The sequence below is a fragment of the Delphinus delphis genome, chromosome 2 (assembly GCF_949987515.2).
Source record: "Delphinus delphis chromosome 2, mDelDel1.2, whole genome shotgun sequence".
Taxonomy (NCBI): domain Eukaryota; kingdom Metazoa; phylum Chordata; class Mammalia; order Artiodactyla; family Delphinidae; genus Delphinus; species Delphinus delphis.
In genome coordinates, this window is record NC_082684.1 from 54,848,253 (window position 1) to 54,866,290 (window position 18,038).

The following is an 18,038-nucleotide window of genomic DNA, read 5'->3' on the forward strand; positions in this document are numbered from 1 at the left end:
ATCCGAACCTTCAAGTTGTGAACTTCCGAAGATGCGAACATGTGTTCACATGTCCAGTCACATAAGTTAGTTCACATGTCTGGTGTATACTGTCATGTATGTGCATCCTTTACAAGTAGTTGTGCTTTTGTGTGCTTTACTGTACAATATTGTATCGAGTACAGTAGTACAGTATCTTTATTTCAAGCCCAGGATGTCCGGATGCAAGCATAAAAGCAGTGGTGATGTAGCTGGTACTACTGTACTCTTCAAGGTACTTTAGTGTAAGAGTAAAAATGTTTTTATTTTTTGTGTTTGTTTTTAGTGTATTATTTGTGTGAAAAGCAATATAAGCGTATTACAGTATAGCACTATATAGCCAATTGTGTTAGTTGGATACCTAGGCTAACTTTGTTGGATTTACCAACAAATTGGACTTAAAAATGCAGTCTCGGAACGAAATTCATTCATATGTAGGGGACTTACTGTAATCATTTGCAATGAGATTTTAGAATGTAACTCGTTTGTTAAATTGGGGAACTACCTTATATTGACTTAGTTTTTTTCTATTTCAATTTTCATTTCCCTCAGTTAAGTATTATATCTAAAATATTGTGTTCTATAAATTATAATAGAATGAAAGCAAGCATAACACTTTTTAATAAGAGTTTGTAACATGGAATATATAGAAACTAGGAGCTTGTCTTCCAATATAGTTAGCACCAGTAAGATTTGTGCAGCAGTGTACAAAAGTTAGTCATGCTAGAGTCCCCCCAAAGATCTAATAACTGATTAGTTGGACTTAGGAAAAAAATGTTGAAAGATTGGGCATGGTTTTTCAGGTTTAATAGACTACAACAAAATAGAAGGCATCTACTAGATATGTACACTTACATGTTTGTATTTTAAGCATTAGAGTAGGTTATTAAGTGGAGAGAATACTATCTTCTTCCTAAATAGTTATCTAGAATGATTTTGATAAAATTCCTTCAGCTCAGTAATTCTCCTTGATTTAGTAGTATCCCTTCAGAAAGTTATTTTTTTATTGAGTTGAATTGCTTGTTCTTTAACTGTTTTTGGTCTTCGATAGTGCTTTTGCATCTCTTCCAAAGCACAAACCTGGTTTCTGGTCAGAGGTGGCTATGGCTGTAGGTTCTCGATCTGCTCATGAATGCCAGAGGAAATACATGGAAGATCCCCGAGGAAAAAGATCTCAGAAACATGTCACCAAGAAAAAGCCAGTCAACCCCAAAGGTAACCTTTGTAGGAAATAGTTTTTTCCTAGTTCTTAGTATCGATTTCTTTTTTTGAATTTTATTTTATTTATTTTTTTATACAGCAGGTTCTTATTAGTCATTCATTTTATACACATCAGTGTATACATGTCAATCCCAATCTCCCAATTCATCACACCACCACCCCCACCCGACACTGCTTTCCCACCTTGGTATCCATACGTTTGTTCTCTACATCTGTGTGTCAATTTCTGCCCTGCAAAACGGTTCATCTGTACCATTTTTCTAGGTTACACATACATGTGTTAATATGCGATATTTGTTTTTCTCTTTCTGACTTACTTCACTCTGTATGACAGTCTGTAGATTCATCCACGTCTCTACAAATGACCCAATTTCATTCCTTTTTATGGCTGAGTAATATTCCGTTGTATATATGTACCACATCTTCATTAATCATTTGTCTGTCAAGGGGCATTTAGGTTGCTTCCATGACCTGGCTATTGTAAATAGTGCTGCAGTGAACATTGGGATGCATGTGTCTTTTTGAATTATGGTTTCCTCTGGGTAACCCAGTAGTGGGATTGCTGGGTCATGTGGTAATTCTATTTTTAGTTTTTTTTAGTTTTTTAAGGAACCTCCATACTGTTCTCTGTAGTGGCTGTGTCAATTTTCATTCCCACCAACAGTGCAAGAGGGTTCCCATTTCTCCACACCCTTTCCAGCATTTGTTTGTAGATTTTCTGATGATGACCATTTTAACTGGTGTGAGGTAATAACTCATTGTAGTTTTGATTTGCATTTCTCTAATAATTAGTGATGTTGAGGAGCTTTTCATGTGCTTCTTGGCCATCTGTATGTCTTCTTTGGAGAAATGTCTATTTAGGTCTTCTGCCCATTTTTGGATTGGGTTGTTTCTTTAATATTGAGCTGCATGAGCTGTTTATATATTTTGGTGATTAATCCTTTGTCTGTTGATTCGTTTGCAAATATATTTCCCATTCTGAGGGTTCTCTTTTCGTCTTGTTTGTAGTTTCCTTTACTTTGCAAAAGCTTTTAAGTTTCATTAGGTCCCATTTGTTTATTTTCGTTTTTATTTCCATTACTCTAAGAGGTGGATCAAAAACATCTTGCTGTGATTTATGTCAGAGAGTGTTCTTCCTATGTTTTCCTCTAAGAGTTTTATAGCGTCTAGTCTTATATTTACTTCTCTAATCTATTTTGAGTTTATTTTTATGTATGGTGTTAAGTAGTGTTCTAATTTCATTCTTTTACCTGTAGCTGTCCAGTTTTCCCAGCACCACTTATTGAAGAGGCTGTCTTTTCTCCATTGTGTATCCTTTGCCTCCTTTGTCATAGATTAGTTGACCATAGGTGCGTGGGTTTATCTCTGTGCTTTCTATCCTGTTCCATTGATCTACATTTCTGTTTTTGTGCCCCTACCATATTGTCTTGATTACTGTAGCTTTGTAGTATAGTCTGAAGTCAGGGAGTTTGATTCCTCCAGCTCTGTTTTTTCCCCTCAAGACTGCTTTGGCTATTGGGGGTCTTGTGCCTCCATACAAATTTTAAGATTTTTTTGTTGTAGTTCTGTGAAAAATGCCGTTGGTAATTTGATAGGCATTGCATTGAATCTGTAGATTGCTTTGGGTAGTTAAGTCATTTTCATAATATTGATTCTTCCAATCCAAGAACATGCTATATCTCTCCATCTGTTTGTATCATCTTTAATTTATTTCATCAGTGTCTTATACTTTTCTGCATACAGGTCTTTTGTCTCCCTAACTAGGTTTATTCCTCGGTATTTTATTCTTTTTGTTGCAGTGGTAAATGGGAGTGTTTCCTTAATTTCTCTTTCAGATTTTTCATTAGTGTACGGGAATGCAAGAGATTTCTGTGTATTAATTTTGTATCCTGCAACTTTACGAAATTCATTGATTAGCTCTAGTAGTTTTCTGGTGGCATCTTTAGGATTCTCTATGTATAGGATCATGTCATCTGCAAACAGTGACAGTTTTACTTCTTCTTTTCCAATTTGTATTCCTTTTATTTCTTTTTCTTCTCTGATGGCCGTGGCTAGGACTTCCAAAACTATGTTGAATAATAGCGGCAAGAGTGGACATCCTTGTCTTGTTCCTGATCTTAGAGGAAATGCTTTCAGTTTTTCACCATTGAGAATGATGTTTGCTGTGGGTTTGTCATATATGGCCTTTATTATGTTGAGGTAGGTTCCCTCTATGCCCACTTTCTGGAGAGTTTTTATCATAAATTGGTGTTGAATTTTGTCAAAAGCTTTTTTTCTGCATCTATTGAGATGATCATATGGTTTTTATTCTTCAATTTGTTAATATGGTGTATCACATTGATTTGCATATATTGAAGAATCCTTGCATCCCTGGGATAAATCCCACTTGATCATGGTGTATGATCCTTTTAATGTGTTGTTGGATCCTGTTTGCTAGTATTTTGTTGAGGACTTTTGCATTTATATTCATCAGTGATATTGGTCTGTAATTTTCTTATTTTGTAGTATCTTTGTCTGGTTTTGGTATCAGGGTGATGGTGGCCTCATAGAATGAGTTTGGGAGTGTTCCTCCCTCTGCAATTTTTTGGAAGAGTCTGAGAAGGATGGGTGTTAGCTCTTCTCTAAATGTTTGATAGAATTCACCTGTGAAGCCATCTGGTCCTGGACTTCTGTTTGTTGGAAGATTTTTAATCACAGTTTCAATTTCATTACTTGTGATTGGTCTGTTCATATTTTCTGTTTCTTCCTGGTTTAGTCTTAGAAGGTTATACCTTTCTAAGAATTTGTCCATTTCTTCCAGGTGGTCCGTTTTATTGACATAGAGTTGCTTATAGTAGTCTCTTAGGATGCTTTATATTTCTGCAGTGTCTGTTGTAACTTCTCCTTTTTCATTTCTAATTTTATTGATTTGAGTCCTCTCCTTTTTCTTGATGAGTCCGGCTAATGGTTTATCAATTTTGTTTATCTTCTCAAAGAACCAGCTTTTAGTTTTATTGATCTTTGTTGTTTTCTTTGTTTCTATTTCATTTATTTCTGCTCTGATCTTTATGATTTCTTTCCTTCTGCTAACTTTGGGTTTTGTTTGTTCTTCTTTCTCTAGTTCCTTTAGGTGTAAGGTTAGATTGTTTGAGATTTTTCTTGTTTCTTCAGGTAGGCTTGTATAGCTATAAACTTCCCTCTTAGAACTGCTTTTGCTGCATCCCATAGGTTTTGGATCATCGTGTTTTCATTATCATTTGTCTCTAGGTATTTTTTGATTTCCTCTTCGATTTCTTCAGTGATCTCTTGGTTATTTAGTAACATACTGTTTAGCCTCATCATGTGTTTGTGTTTTTTACGTTTTTTTCCCGGTAATTGATTTCTAATCTCGTAGCATTGTGGTCAGAAAAGATGCTTGATATGAGTTAAATTTTCTTAAATTTACTGAGGCTTGATTTGTGACCCAAAATGTGATCTATCCTGGAGAATGTTCCGTGCGCACTTGAGAAGAAAGTGTAACCTGCTTTTGGATGGAATGTCCTATAAATGTCAATTAAATCTGTCTGGTCTATTGTGTTTTAAAGTTTGTATTTCCTTATGAATTTTCTGTTTGGATGATCTGTCCATTGGTGTAAGTGAGGTGTTAACGTCCCCCACTATTATTGTGTTACTGTCGATTTCCTCTTTGAAAGCTGTTAGCAGTTGCCTTATGTATTGAGGTGCTCCTATGTTGGGTGCATATATATTTATAATTGTTATATCTTCTTCTTGGATTGATTCCTTGATCATTATGTAGTGTACTTCCTTGTCTCTTGTAACATTCTTTATTTTAAAGTCTGTTTTATCTGATATGAGTATTGCTACTTCAGCTTTCTTTTGATTTCCATTTGCATGGAATATCTTTTTCCATCCCCTCACTTTCAGTCTGAATGTGTCCCTTCGTCTGAAGTGGGTCTCTTGTAGACAGCATATATATGGGTCTTGTTTTTGTATCCATTCAGCAAGCCTGTGTCTTTTGGTTGGAGCATTTAATGCATTCACGTTTAAGGTAATTATTGATATGTATGTTCCTTTTACCATTTTCTTAATTGTTTGGGTTTGTTTTTTTAGATCCTTTTCTTCTCTTGTGTTGCCTGCCTAGAGAAGTTCCTTTAGCATTTGTTGTAGAGCTGGTTTGGTGGTGCTGAATTCTCTTAGCTTTGGCTTGTCTGTAAAGCTTTTGATTTCTCCATCAAATCTGAATGAGATCCTTGCCCGGTAGAGTAATCTTGGTTGTATGTTCTTCCCTTTCATCACTTTAAGTATATCATGCCACTCCCTTCTGGCTTGTAGAGTTTCTGCTGAGAAATCAGCTGTTAACCTTATGGGAGTTCCCTTGTATGTTATTTGTAGTTTTTCCCTTGCTGTATTCAATTCTTCATTAATTTTTGCCAATTTGATTACTTTGTGTCTCGGCGTGTTTCTCCTTGGGTTTATCCTGTATGGGACTCTCTCCACTTCCTGGACTTGGGTGGCTATTTCCTTTCCCATGTTAGGGAAGTTTTCGACTATAATCTCTTCAAATATTTTCTTGGGTCCTCTCTTTCTCTCTCTTCCTTCTGGGATCCCTATAATTCCAATGTTGTTGCGTTTATTGTTGTCCCACAGGTCTCTTAGGCTGTCTTCATTTTTCCTCATGCTTTTTTCTTTATTCTGTTCCATGACAGTGAATTCCACCATTCTGTCTACCAGGTCACTTATCCGTTCTTCTGCCTCAGTTATTCTGCTATTGATTCCTTTTAGTGTATTTTTCATTTCAGTTATTGTGTTGTTCATCTCTGTTTGTTTGTTCTTTAATTCTTCTAGATCTTTGTTAAACATTTCTTGCGTCTTCTACATCTTTGCCTCCATTCTTTTTCCGAGGTCCTGGATCATCTTCACTATCGTTTTTCTGAATTCTTTTTCTGGAAGATTGCCTATCTCCACTTCATTTAGTTGTTTTTCTAAGGTTTTATCTTGTTCCTTCATCTGGTACATAGCCCTCTGCCTTTTCATCTTGTCTATCTGTGAATGTGGTTTTTGTTCCACAGGCTGCAGGATTGTAGTTCTTCTTGCTTCTCCTGTCTGCCCTCTGGTGGATGAGGCTATCTAAAAGGCTTATGCAAGTTTCCTGATCAGTATCAATTTCTGATCACTCATTAGATGTATTTTCTATTTATCCATGTGTTTTATTATAGGTATTTTTTGTTGTTTTTAAAATTTTAAAGCTAGGAAGAACTCCAAGGATCATCTGTTTAATTTTTAAGTCTGACCTAGCTACTTACTTACATCAATAGTTGCCTTAGCAGCCTTGTGCTTTGAGTTTGTTCTAGGAAATCTGCAGTTGGATCCAGAGATTTCAATAACTGGATTATTGTTCTAAGGGTCTAAGTTAATTTGAGGCCACTTGGGTAGGGCCCCCTAGTAATTCATAAGAAAACTCAGAATAAATTTAGTTTTTATAGTCCCTAGTTGTACACACTCCTGGCCAGTGTTTCTGCCAGAGAAGTCCTATACCAGGCTTTAGGGAATATTCAGTATCCCTGTCCTAATTCAATAAGGTTTATATTTTAGCAAAATCAATAAGTTAGATAGTCAGCGAGAGACGTGTGAGAGGTAACCTTTCTCACAGGTAAAGAACCTTTTCAACCTCATGCTACCTAATCCTAATATAATTTCTTCCTGAGTAGTCTTGTAATCTAATCACATTGCGCAGATCCCAGTGTAGAAAGAATCATTTGTTAGAGGCTTGGAAATATTAACAACAGAGACTGAGTTTATTTAATGTAAATACACAATTCAGAATTTGCAAAGGCTTTTCACTTTATAGAGCAGTTAGTATAAATGACTAAATCTTTATCAAAATGTTTTGCTGACTCTTAAGGCAAGATCAGTGATTCTGATAAGAAGCAAACTATTAAGATAACTGCCAAAGTGGGAACTCTTAAAAGGAAGCAGCAGATGAGGGATTTTCTGGAACAGTTGCCAAAAGATGACCATGATGATTTTTTCAGTACAACACCTTTGCAGCATCAAAGAGTACTGGTAAGCATCTTAAATGTATGAAATCATTGTTTTCTGTATACTGACTTTTATATCTTTCATTTTATGTATGGTTAGTGTTCATCCCTAATATTTAGGCCAAGGATTGATAGCCCTCACTGATATGCCAAAGTATAGTATAGTAAAGTATAGTATAGTATAAGAAGCATTCTGATGCCATTCTCATCAGTGGCCAGAGTCTCCCCTTCAGTGGGGTTCAGAAGTAATGGTTGTAGAACCAAATAGAAAATCCAGAGATAGACCAAACATATATATTTAAAATTCATATGCAGTGAGGCAAACTTAAAAAGGGGGGGTGATAAGAAAAGATTATTACCTACTGCATAGTAAATTGGGAGGAGGGATTAAGTGACAGCATAAGATTGACAGATTTGAATGTATACAAGAATTTTTGTAGTATGAAAAATCACAAAACTAAAAACTTCAGTGACTGGGATAAAATATTTGCAACAGATAAAGACAATAATATGTATAATATGAAGAACTCATTCAGATGTTACTGGAATAATAAAAAGTATCAAGCTCACAGGAAAAAAGTAGGCAAGAAAAATTTAAAAGGCTGAATGAACACTTAGGGGCATTTTAACTAGCTATCAAAGGAAAACAAAGTAAATTATATACCTTCTAAATTACAGAATCTTTTAAAAAAATAAGTTAAAATATTCACTAACAAAAAGCAGTAGGCATGTTGATATAGTCATATGTCAGTGTATACATAATTGAATCTTATCTTTTGGAAAGCATTATGGCAGTATATGAGAGCCATAAAGATTATATCTATTCATGGGAGTTTATCCTAAGAAATTCAAAAGAAGGCAAAAATCTTCACAAAGATACTCCTTGTACATTTATCTTCACAGCAAAAAGCTGAAAACAATCTGTATATCCAGTAAGGATGTACTTCATAAACACAGTTAAATATAGTGCAAATATTAAGTGCAAATCTGAGACTTTGTAGACTCTAAATATAAAATGTTAAGAATATTAAGATTAAAGTAATGCAGAAATGGATGTATATAGACAACTGGACTATTAAGCATAAAAACTGAGATTTGTTTTAGTGAGCTACACTTAAGGGTAATTTTTTCATCTACCCATTTCACAGTGTTGTTAAATCATCTCCAATTTTAAAAGGCTACACAGTGCTTTAAGAATTTAGTAATAACATCATTATCTGAGCTCTCTTTTTGCCTACACAGGTTATGAAGGAAGGTATTTTAAGGGAGCCATCTGAGAATCTTACTGTGTTCTTTGCACGAAAACCATGGTCCTTTAGGCATTGTACCCTTTATATTATTCCCCCATCATTTCAGGTTCTATATTTGTTTTGGCCTAAATGCAACAGTAGCAACATTTTGAAAGCAATAGAAATAGAAAGCAGTGAATTAGTTCATTTTCTGTGGCAGAAGTCCACTGTTCCTAAGGTTTTAATATAAAGGTAAGTAAAATCTTAATTAAGGATTGAATTGCTGTTTATTGGAAATATATGCACACAAAAAGTTTAATACTGCTTGACTGTCTATTTAGTACCAAGCATAATAGTAAATCAATTACAGTTTTGTTTTGTTCTGTCTACACAGAGGTCAGCATACTTGGTGCATAGGCCAAATCTGGCATATCACCTTTTTTTGTAAACAATATTTTATTGTAACACAGACATGTTAGCTATGGCTGCTTTCCTGCTTCAACAGCAGAGCTGAGTAGTTGGAATAGAGACTGTATGGACCACAAAACCCTAAAATATTTTCTGTCTGACTCTTTACAGAAAACATTTGCTGACCCTAGTCTACACAGCGCTAGAAATGTGTGTCCATTATCTCTGTTTTACACAACAGAAACTAGGTTTTTTAGAGGCCAAGGCTCTGTTCTCTACCTACTAATATTTTTAGTTACTCAGTTGTGAAATTATAAGACAGAAAACAACTTATCATCTCCCCAAAAAAACAATTTGTGATAATGAGGAATTCCGTTTTTAGGAGTGCCTGTCAGTAATATATATTTGCTTTCTAGTTACCAAGTTTCCGGGACAGTCAAGAAGAGGATGATATTCTGCCAAATATGGACAGAAATCCAACAACTCCATCATCGGTTATCTTTCCACTGGCAAAAACTCCTCAGTGTCAGCATGTCAGTCCTGGCATGCTAGCCTCTATAAATAGGTAAGTATTTGTGCATATGATACTGTAATTCTCTGCATCAACTTTTAATATTCCATGAGTTGAAGAGAGTAGATGTCAGTAATGAAAGGAGTCATCATTATTTTTAAAAAATCATGAAAGAATAGTTCCTAGAAGTCAAGGATGGACAGTTTCCACAAGGAGGGATGTTATTCAATAGTGTCAGTACACAAGTGACACTTTACGTTAGATTCTAGATGGGTCAAAGTTTTGCCTGTAAAGAATTAAACTATAAAATATACCTTAAAAACACCTTAGAGAATTATTTTATAACCTCAGAAGAAGCAGAAGCCACTAACAAAAAGTATGATAAAGTCAACCATACAGAAAATAAAACATTTTACCTGGTACCAACCACCATAAACAATCAAAAGACAAATGACAGTCTGAGAAAAGAATTTGTGGAACTCATCACAGGAAGAAGGCTAATTTCTCTGTTATAACACTCCTACAAATAAACAAGAAAAGGAAAGCCATTCTCATGCATTACTAGTGAGAAGGTAAATTAGTTCACTCTCTGCAGGCAGTAATTTGTTGATATCTATCAAAATTATAAATGCATATGCTCTGACTTAGCAGTCCTACTTCGAGAATTGTGAATGTACAACTAATTCATTGCAGTATTGTTTATAATGACAAAAGACTGGAAACAAATGTCCATCAATTAGGGACTAATCAAATAAATTCTGATATATTATGTAGCCATAGACATTAATGAAGAAATTCTTTATGTACTTACGGTAAAATGTCCAAGATATATTAAATGCAAAAAGTTAGATGTGGTTAATTATGTGTTACAATTTGTGTAAATCGGGACTGTGTGTATATAGTTGTGATTGCTTTTATGTGATTAAATATAAAACAACTGCTTTTATGTGATTTAAATATATTGCTTTTATGTGATTAAAATCACATAATTACTTTTATGTGATTAAATATCTCTGAAGGGATACATAAGCAACTGAAAACATTGGTGATTCTTAGGGAGAAGAACTAAGATAGCTTGGGACAAATAAGAGGAATACTTTTTTGAATTTCACACGATTTGAATATAAGCATTATTTTTTAATATAAATAAATAAAATTAAGAAAACATATGGGTGGCCAACAGTCATATAACACAGAGAAAAAAATGGAAAATGGTAAAAATGAGGCCTGAAAATAGGCTATTCATTTGGCAATTAAGCAGGCCAGTGCTGATCTTAAGAGCAATTTCCATGGGGTGTGAGAGATAGAAGCCAGATGATCATGACTGAAAAAAAAAAAAAGCACTTAGTACTCTCATGAAACTTAGTGAAATTTTAATTTGCATTTATTCAGCAAAAACATAATTTTTCCCTAGCAATCCACAAATTATTTTTACTTTTAATTTAGTATTTAGTGCAGGTGAAAGTATATTGAGCATATAATTTTTTTAATTTTTTAAATTTATTTAAGTATAGTTGATTTACAATGTTAATTTCTACTGTACAGCAAGGTGATTCAGTTATACATATATATGTTCTTTTTCACATTCTTTTCCATTATGGTTTATCACAGGATATTGAATATAGTTCCCGGTGCTATACAGTAGGACTTTGTTGTTTATCCATTCTATATATAATTGTTTGCATCTGCTAATCCCAAACTCCCAATCCATCTCTCCTGCACCCCCTCTCCCCTTTGGCAACCACAAGTCTGTTTTCTATGTCTGTGAGTCTGTTTCTGTTTGGTAGATAGGTTCATTTGTGTCATATTTTAGATTCCACATATAAGTGATATCATATGGTATTTGTCTTTCTCTTTCTGACTTAACTCCACTCTGTATGACAGTCTCTAGGTCCAGCCATATTTCTGCAGATGGCATTATTGCATTCTTTTTCATGGCTGAGTAGTGTTCCATTTTGTATATGTACCATATCTTCTTTATCATTCATCTGTCGATGGACATTTAGGTTACTTCCATGTCTTGGCTATTGTGAATAATACTGCAATGAACACAGGGGTGCATGTTATCTTTCTGAATTATAGTTTTGTCTGGATATATGCCCAGGAGTGGGATTGCTGGATCATATGGCAACTCTATTTTTAGTTTCTTGAGGAACCTCCATACTGTTCTCCATAGTGGCTGCACCAGTTTACATTCCCACCAACAGTGAAGAGGGTTCCCTTTTCTCCAAACCCTCTCTAGCGTTTATTGTTTGTAGATTTTTTGATGATGGCCATTCTGACTGGTGTGAGGTGATACCTCACTGTAGTTTTGATTTGCATTTCTCTAACAATTAGTGATGTTGAGCATCTTTTCATGTGTTTGTTGGCCATCTATATGTCTTACTTGGAGAAATGTCTATTTAGGTCTTCTGCCCATTTTTCTATTGGGTTGTTTGTTTTTTTGTGGTTGAGTTGTATGAGCTGTTTGTATATTTTGGAAATTAAGCCCTTGTTGGTCACATCATTTGCAAATATTTTCTCCCAGTCTGTAGGCTGTCTTTTCGTTTTGTTTATGGTTCCCTTTGCTCTACAAAAGCTTGTAAGTTTGATTAAGTCCCATTTATTTATTTTTGGCCTTTATTTCTCTTGTTTTGGGAGACTGATCTAAGAAAACATTGGTATCATTTATGTCAGAATGTTTTTGCCTATGTTCTCTTCTAGGAGTTTTATGGTGTCATGTCTTACATTTAAGAGTTTAAGCCATATCGAGTTTACTTTTGTGTATGGTGTGAGGGTGTGTTCTAACTTCATTGATTTACATGTAGCTGTCCAACTTTCTCAACACCACTTGCTGAAGAGACTTTTTTCCATTGTATATTCTTGCCTCCTTTGTTGAAGATTAGTTGACCAGAGGTGTGTGGGTTTATTTCTGGGAAGCATATAATTTGGGACACAGTTTTTGGTAAGCACTTTGGCCAAATTATTAGCTTTAAAATAGTCATCCCTTTGGCCCTTGAATTTTATTTCTGAGGAAATATGAGGTTTGGGCAAGTATGTATGCACATTTGTATGAACAGAGATGTTCACCACAAAACAATACTGAAAATTTGGAAATGACCTAAATGTCCAACAGTAAGGAAAGTCAAGAAATGAGGATTTGTTGGACTTCCCTGGTGGCGCAGTGGTTAAGAATCTTCCTGCCAATGCAGGGGACACGGGTTCGAGCCCTGACCCGGGAAGATCCCACATGCCGTGGAGCAACTAAGCCTGTGTGCCACAACTACTGAGCCCATGCTCTAGAGCCCGCGAGCCGCAACTACTAAAGCCTGCGCACCTACAGCCCCTGCTCCACAACAGGAGAAGCCACCGCAATGAGAAGCCCGTGCACCCCAGCAAAAAGGACCCCGCCCACCACAACTAGAGAAAGCCCACATGCATCAACGAAGACCCAACGCAGCCAAAAATAAAAAAATAAATTTTAAAAATAAAGAAATTAGGATTTGTCCATATAATAGAATAATATATAACAATTTAAAATGATGCCTTCAAGAATTTTTAATGACATAATGTTCAGTGGATAATTTTTAAAAGCTAAGAAATAAAACTACATACAGTATGATCCCAGTTTACATAACATGTATTCATAAGAGAAAGGAAATTTCTTGACCAAAAATATCACCAGCCATTATCTCTATATTGTAGAATTACACTGATACAGGTTGTCACGTTATTTTTTTATATGTATCACTTTTACAATTAAGGAAAATGGCTTTTTTTTTCTTATAGAGCATATGGTGGGCTCATTTATATCAAGAATATATTTCCTAAAACTTCTTTATTTTTAAAATATGAGTTTCCTAGACCTCTTCAATCTCTTGACTTCACCAACTCTAGCAGTTAGTTTCCTTCTCATAACAATATTAAGTAACAAAACAGTTTTTTTTATTAATCCCCAAGTCTCTGGTTTGTTCAGGACAACAGACCCATGAGATGCTGATCCTGAACCACTGGCTAGGCTTATTCACCTGCTATGCAGCAGAGTTTGTGGTTCACATTAATATCTTAATATGTCACACATTTACACATTTCTACACGTCATACCTTTAAGGTTGCTCCCAAATAGTCATAAAGGAAAGGATAGTCAATCATATAGGATCTTGAAGCCAAAAGAGAGAATTAGAATTGGTGTTCAGCTGGATTTACTGTCATAAGTAATTGTTGGGGAAATTGAGAACGACATTACATGTGGCTTCAGTTTTCATCTGTAAATTATGAGTCAAGCTTATTTGCAAAGAATGAGAAGGGAGAGAGGTAAGGTAAAAAGAAATGAAAAAAAATTCTTAGTTGGTATGGGGGATATAAGAAAGATGTAAGTATGTAGAAATAAAAGGCTTATGAGCTGAACTGAAGACTAAACACAGTTGGAAGCCATAAATTAATTGAGGGCTTTCATCACCAGACTTATCCTTAAAATGATCAACTTTTAAGATTCAATCTGGAGAGGGAAGGAAGACATGAATAAGAGAAAGGAGTGAAAGGTATAACAAAAGTGAATCAAGGGACAAGAAGTCTCTGTGAGTTTTAGAAAAGACAGGCAGCAAGATAGAGATTGGAAAGAGCACAAATGGGACAAAAGACAATGGGTAAACCATCATTTCCCAAAACAGTCTTAGATTGAAGCATTTTGTCTATTTCCATTGGTACATGATTGCCTTTTTAAAAATGGAAAAGAAAATGTACTTTTAAAATATTGAAACATTTTAAATTCATTTTGTCAGTTGCTGTTCAACCTGTGGATAAAAGTATGGTAGTTAATGTTGACCTGTTATTTTATATTTAAACAGGGCTGACTGTGATAAATATGTTTTTCGTATGCAAAAAACCCATAAAAGTAAAGGTGGCACTGTCTGGGGCAATATCAAGAAAAAAACAGTAAGTATTTTTATTCACCATTCATTTATTCAACATATACCTATTGAACAACTATAATATATGGCAAATTATTGTAGTTATGTTATATAACAGTCCCTGCCTTCAAGTTGCTTACAGCCTAATACAAGTAAATTATGAGGCTATGAGTGAGGTAAGTACCTAAGTGCTGTAGGATTATGGATGGCAGCTCATAGACTGAAGCATTTGAGCAAGGTGAGAATTTTCATTTGAGGAGTCTGGCAGGGTGGAAAGAACACATATAGGTTAGACACACAAAACAAAAGCATATCTATTCAATGATTGGGGAATAATCCACACTAATTGAGTTGTGATTGTCATAGAACAAGAAATTTCATTAAATCCTCTGCAGGTTCAAAATGGTTTCAAATTTTTTCAGATTCAGCTACTTGATTTTATGTGTGTGTGTATGTCAATAACAGAAAAAATTTTAACTCAAAATCTAATTACAGAAAAAATTTTAACTCAAAATTGCCTTACAGTGATCTGTATCCCTTTGAGAAAAGATTAGGAGAATCCTCTTGAATTAATTTTTAAATTTTTAATTTCTGATTTTAATCTGAATAATTTATATCCAGATAAAACTATAAGTATTCTGGAAAAGCTAATTCACCTCAAATTTCCTCAAAGTAAATAGCCATTCTTAGAGAATGGTAATTTCTGGATGGAGGTAAAATGGGAGACTACCTTATTCCCTGAGGGTATATTCCTTCTGACCAGGTTATGGCCATCTTTCTTCCTCACCCACACTGAAATATTTATATTGCACACCTGCTAGAGTATAGTTCCTCTCAGAGAGTCTCTAAACTTAACATTAGGATTACCTAATCAGACCTAATCTTTGTAGGCTTTATTTGTCCACAGGAAATGGTAGATACCTCTGGGAACCTTGGTTTAAAATCAGTCTGGAGACTAAATTCTTCAAAAGAAACCTCTACTCCATAATTGAAGGTGTGGGCAGACGCCCTCTCAGTGTTTCTCAGATTTTCTTTTTCCAGTCCATTCCTTACAAGAATGAAATTTTGGTTTCATTTGTAGCCAGTGAGTGTGTGAGGATAGAAAGAACAAAGGATTTAGTATTAAAACTTCTGATTTCAAGGTCTGACTCCATACCAGCTTTATGACAAGGCAAGCTACTTGAGCTTTCTAATCTCATTTTATTCATATGTGGTATGAAGTGGGGATCATGATGATATTGTATCATTTAGGATCTCTGTTGCCTTATTGATTTTCTGTCTCAAAGATATGTCTATTGATGTGAGTGAGGTGTTAAAGTCTCTATTATTGTATTCCCATCAGTTTCTCTCTTTATATCTGTTAGTATTTGTTTTATGTCTCTGGGTGCTTCTATATTGGGTGCATATATATTGACAAGTGTAATATCCTCTTCTTGTATTGATCATTTTATCATTTTATAGTGTCCTTCTTTATCTTTCTTTGTTTTAAAGTCTGTTTTGTCTGATAATGAGTATTGCGGCCTCTGCTTTCTTCTCATTCCCGTTTCCATGAAATATCTTTTTCCATCCCCTCACTTTCAATCTGTGTGTGTTCTTTGCCCTAAAGTGGGTCTCTTTGTAGGCAGCATATTGGAAGTTCTTGTTTTTTTATCCGATCTGCCACTCTGTGTCTTTTTATTGGAACATTTAGTGCATTGACATTTAAGGTAATTATTGATAGATATGAATTTATTGCTGTTTAAACCTTGTTTTTCCATTGATTTTATATTTCTTCTTTGTCCCTTTTTCATTTTCCTTTTGCAGTTTGATGGTTTTCTTTATCCTTGTGTTCTTTTTGGGTTTTGTGCATCTATTGTATGTTTTTGATTTGTGGTTACTCTGTTTTTCAAGTATGTTAACCCCTTCCTATATCTACTTGCTTTAGACTGGTAGTCATATAGGCTCAAACACATTCTAGAAAAAAAAATGTACATTTTCTTACTCTCCTCCCCCACATTTTTATTATTTTGATGTCTTCTTTTACATCTTCATGTTAATCCTTTTGCTGTTCATTGTGGTTATCATCACTTTCACAGAAATTTTTTGATTTTTTTTTTTTTTTTAGTCTGTGTCCTGGCTTATTTAATTGATTTACTTTCCAATTGTGATTTTCTCTTTCCTATAGATTCTTGCTTCTTTTCTATTTAGAGAAGACCTTTTAGGATAGGTCTTCCTTTAGGATAGGTGTACTCTTAGTTTTTGCTTGTCTGAGCAATTCTTTATCTCTCCTTCTATTCTAAATGATAATCTTGCTGGGTAGTATCCTAGGTTGCAGGGTTTTCCCTTTCAGGACTTTATATCCTGCCATTCCCTTCTGGCCTGCAATGTTTATGTAGAGAAATCAGCTGATTGCCTTATGAGGGTTTCCTTATAATTAAATCTTTGTTTTTCTCTTGCTGCCTTTAGAATCCTCTAACTTTTGCCATTTTAATTATGTCTTGGTGTAGGTCTGTTTGGGTTCATCTTGTTTGGGACCCTCTGTGCTTCCTGTACCTGGATATCTGTTTCCTTCTTTAGGTTTGGGAAGTTTTCAACCATAATTTCTTCAGATTCATTTCAATATCCTTTTTTCTTTCTTCTCCTTCTGGGATCCCTGTTATGTGTAGATTGGCATGCTTTATATTATCCTATAGGTCTCTTCTGTTGGTTTCATTTTTCTTTTCATTTGGCTCTCTGCTGTTCTAATTGGGTGATTTCTCTTATTCTTTCAGATCACTTCTTTGTTCCTCTGCATTATTCATTCTGTTATTCATTGCCTTTAGCTCAGCTTTCATCTCGGCAAATAAGTTTTCCAATTCTTCTTAGTTCCTCTTTATAGTTTCTAGTTTCTTTTTATAGTAATCTTCATTTCTATCAATAGCCCTTCTTAATTCCTTCAGTATTTTCATTATTTCCTTTCTGAAGTCAGTGTCTATTAGACTGAAGAGGTCTGTTTTGTTCTTTCAGGAGAATTCTCTTGATCTTTTAATTGGGAGTGGTTCCACTACTTCTTCATTTTACTTTTATTTCTCTGACTCTGTGAGCTTAGGAGAAATAATTATTTACTATGGCCTTGAAGGGCTGTTTTTATGTGGGAGCATCCCTTTGTAGCCTGCATAAGTCTAATATTTTTGGTGCATGGGCTGTTTCTAGTAGGGATGCCTGCTGCATTTTCCTTCAGTGTGTGCTGGCCGGGGTCCTTTTCATAGGGGGTATGACTCGTGTGGTGACTAGAGCCTGCACTGGATATTGAGCAGGGTCTCTTCTTTGCTCTCTGGTTGTCACAGCCCTGTTGGGGGCAGCATCTGCTCCCCAGTTGTTGGAATAGAAGCCCCTAGATCCGTTTCTGAGCTGCAGTGTGAGGTAGGTGAAACTGGAGCTCTCCCACTGAGAGAAGAGCCACTGAGTATTCCATTGCTCGAGCTGTCCACTGGGGGGTATGCTCTGTGTGTCACCTGTGCAAGCCCACAAAGTACACTGTCACTGGCACTGCCCTCGGCCCCGCCTCCACCGTGGGAATGCAGGTAGTCGGCTGTGGTGTCCCTCAGACACTGTGTTCACAAAGCCGCCAGCGCAGATCCACTAAAGTTAGGTACCGGGACCACAGCAGTCACATACCTGGACCCACCATGGGAGCTATGGAAGCAGCCCAGACCCCAGCCCTGCCTCTGCGTGCAGTCACACACAAAGCCTACAGCTGCGAGGCTAGTCCCATCCCAGCCACAGG

General features: G+C 35.5%; 1 protein-coding gene across 1 annotated transcript in view; it reads left to right on the plus strand.

The window, feature by feature from the left end:
- MIS18BP1 (MIS18 binding protein 1) overlaps positions 1-18,038 on the plus strand; it is a 62,484-nt gene that overhangs the window by 40,228 nt on the left and 4,218 nt on the right. The window contains exons 10-13 of the mRNA XM_060004616.1: positions 1,070-1,233; positions 7,121-7,281; positions 9,310-9,458; positions 14,231-14,318. Of these exons, the coding sequence (XP_059860599.1) occupies positions 1,070-1,233; positions 7,121-7,281; positions 9,310-9,458; positions 14,231-14,318 (562 nt within the window). The remainder of the gene's footprint in view (positions 1-1,069; positions 1,234-7,120; positions 7,282-9,309; positions 9,459-14,230; positions 14,319-18,038) is intronic.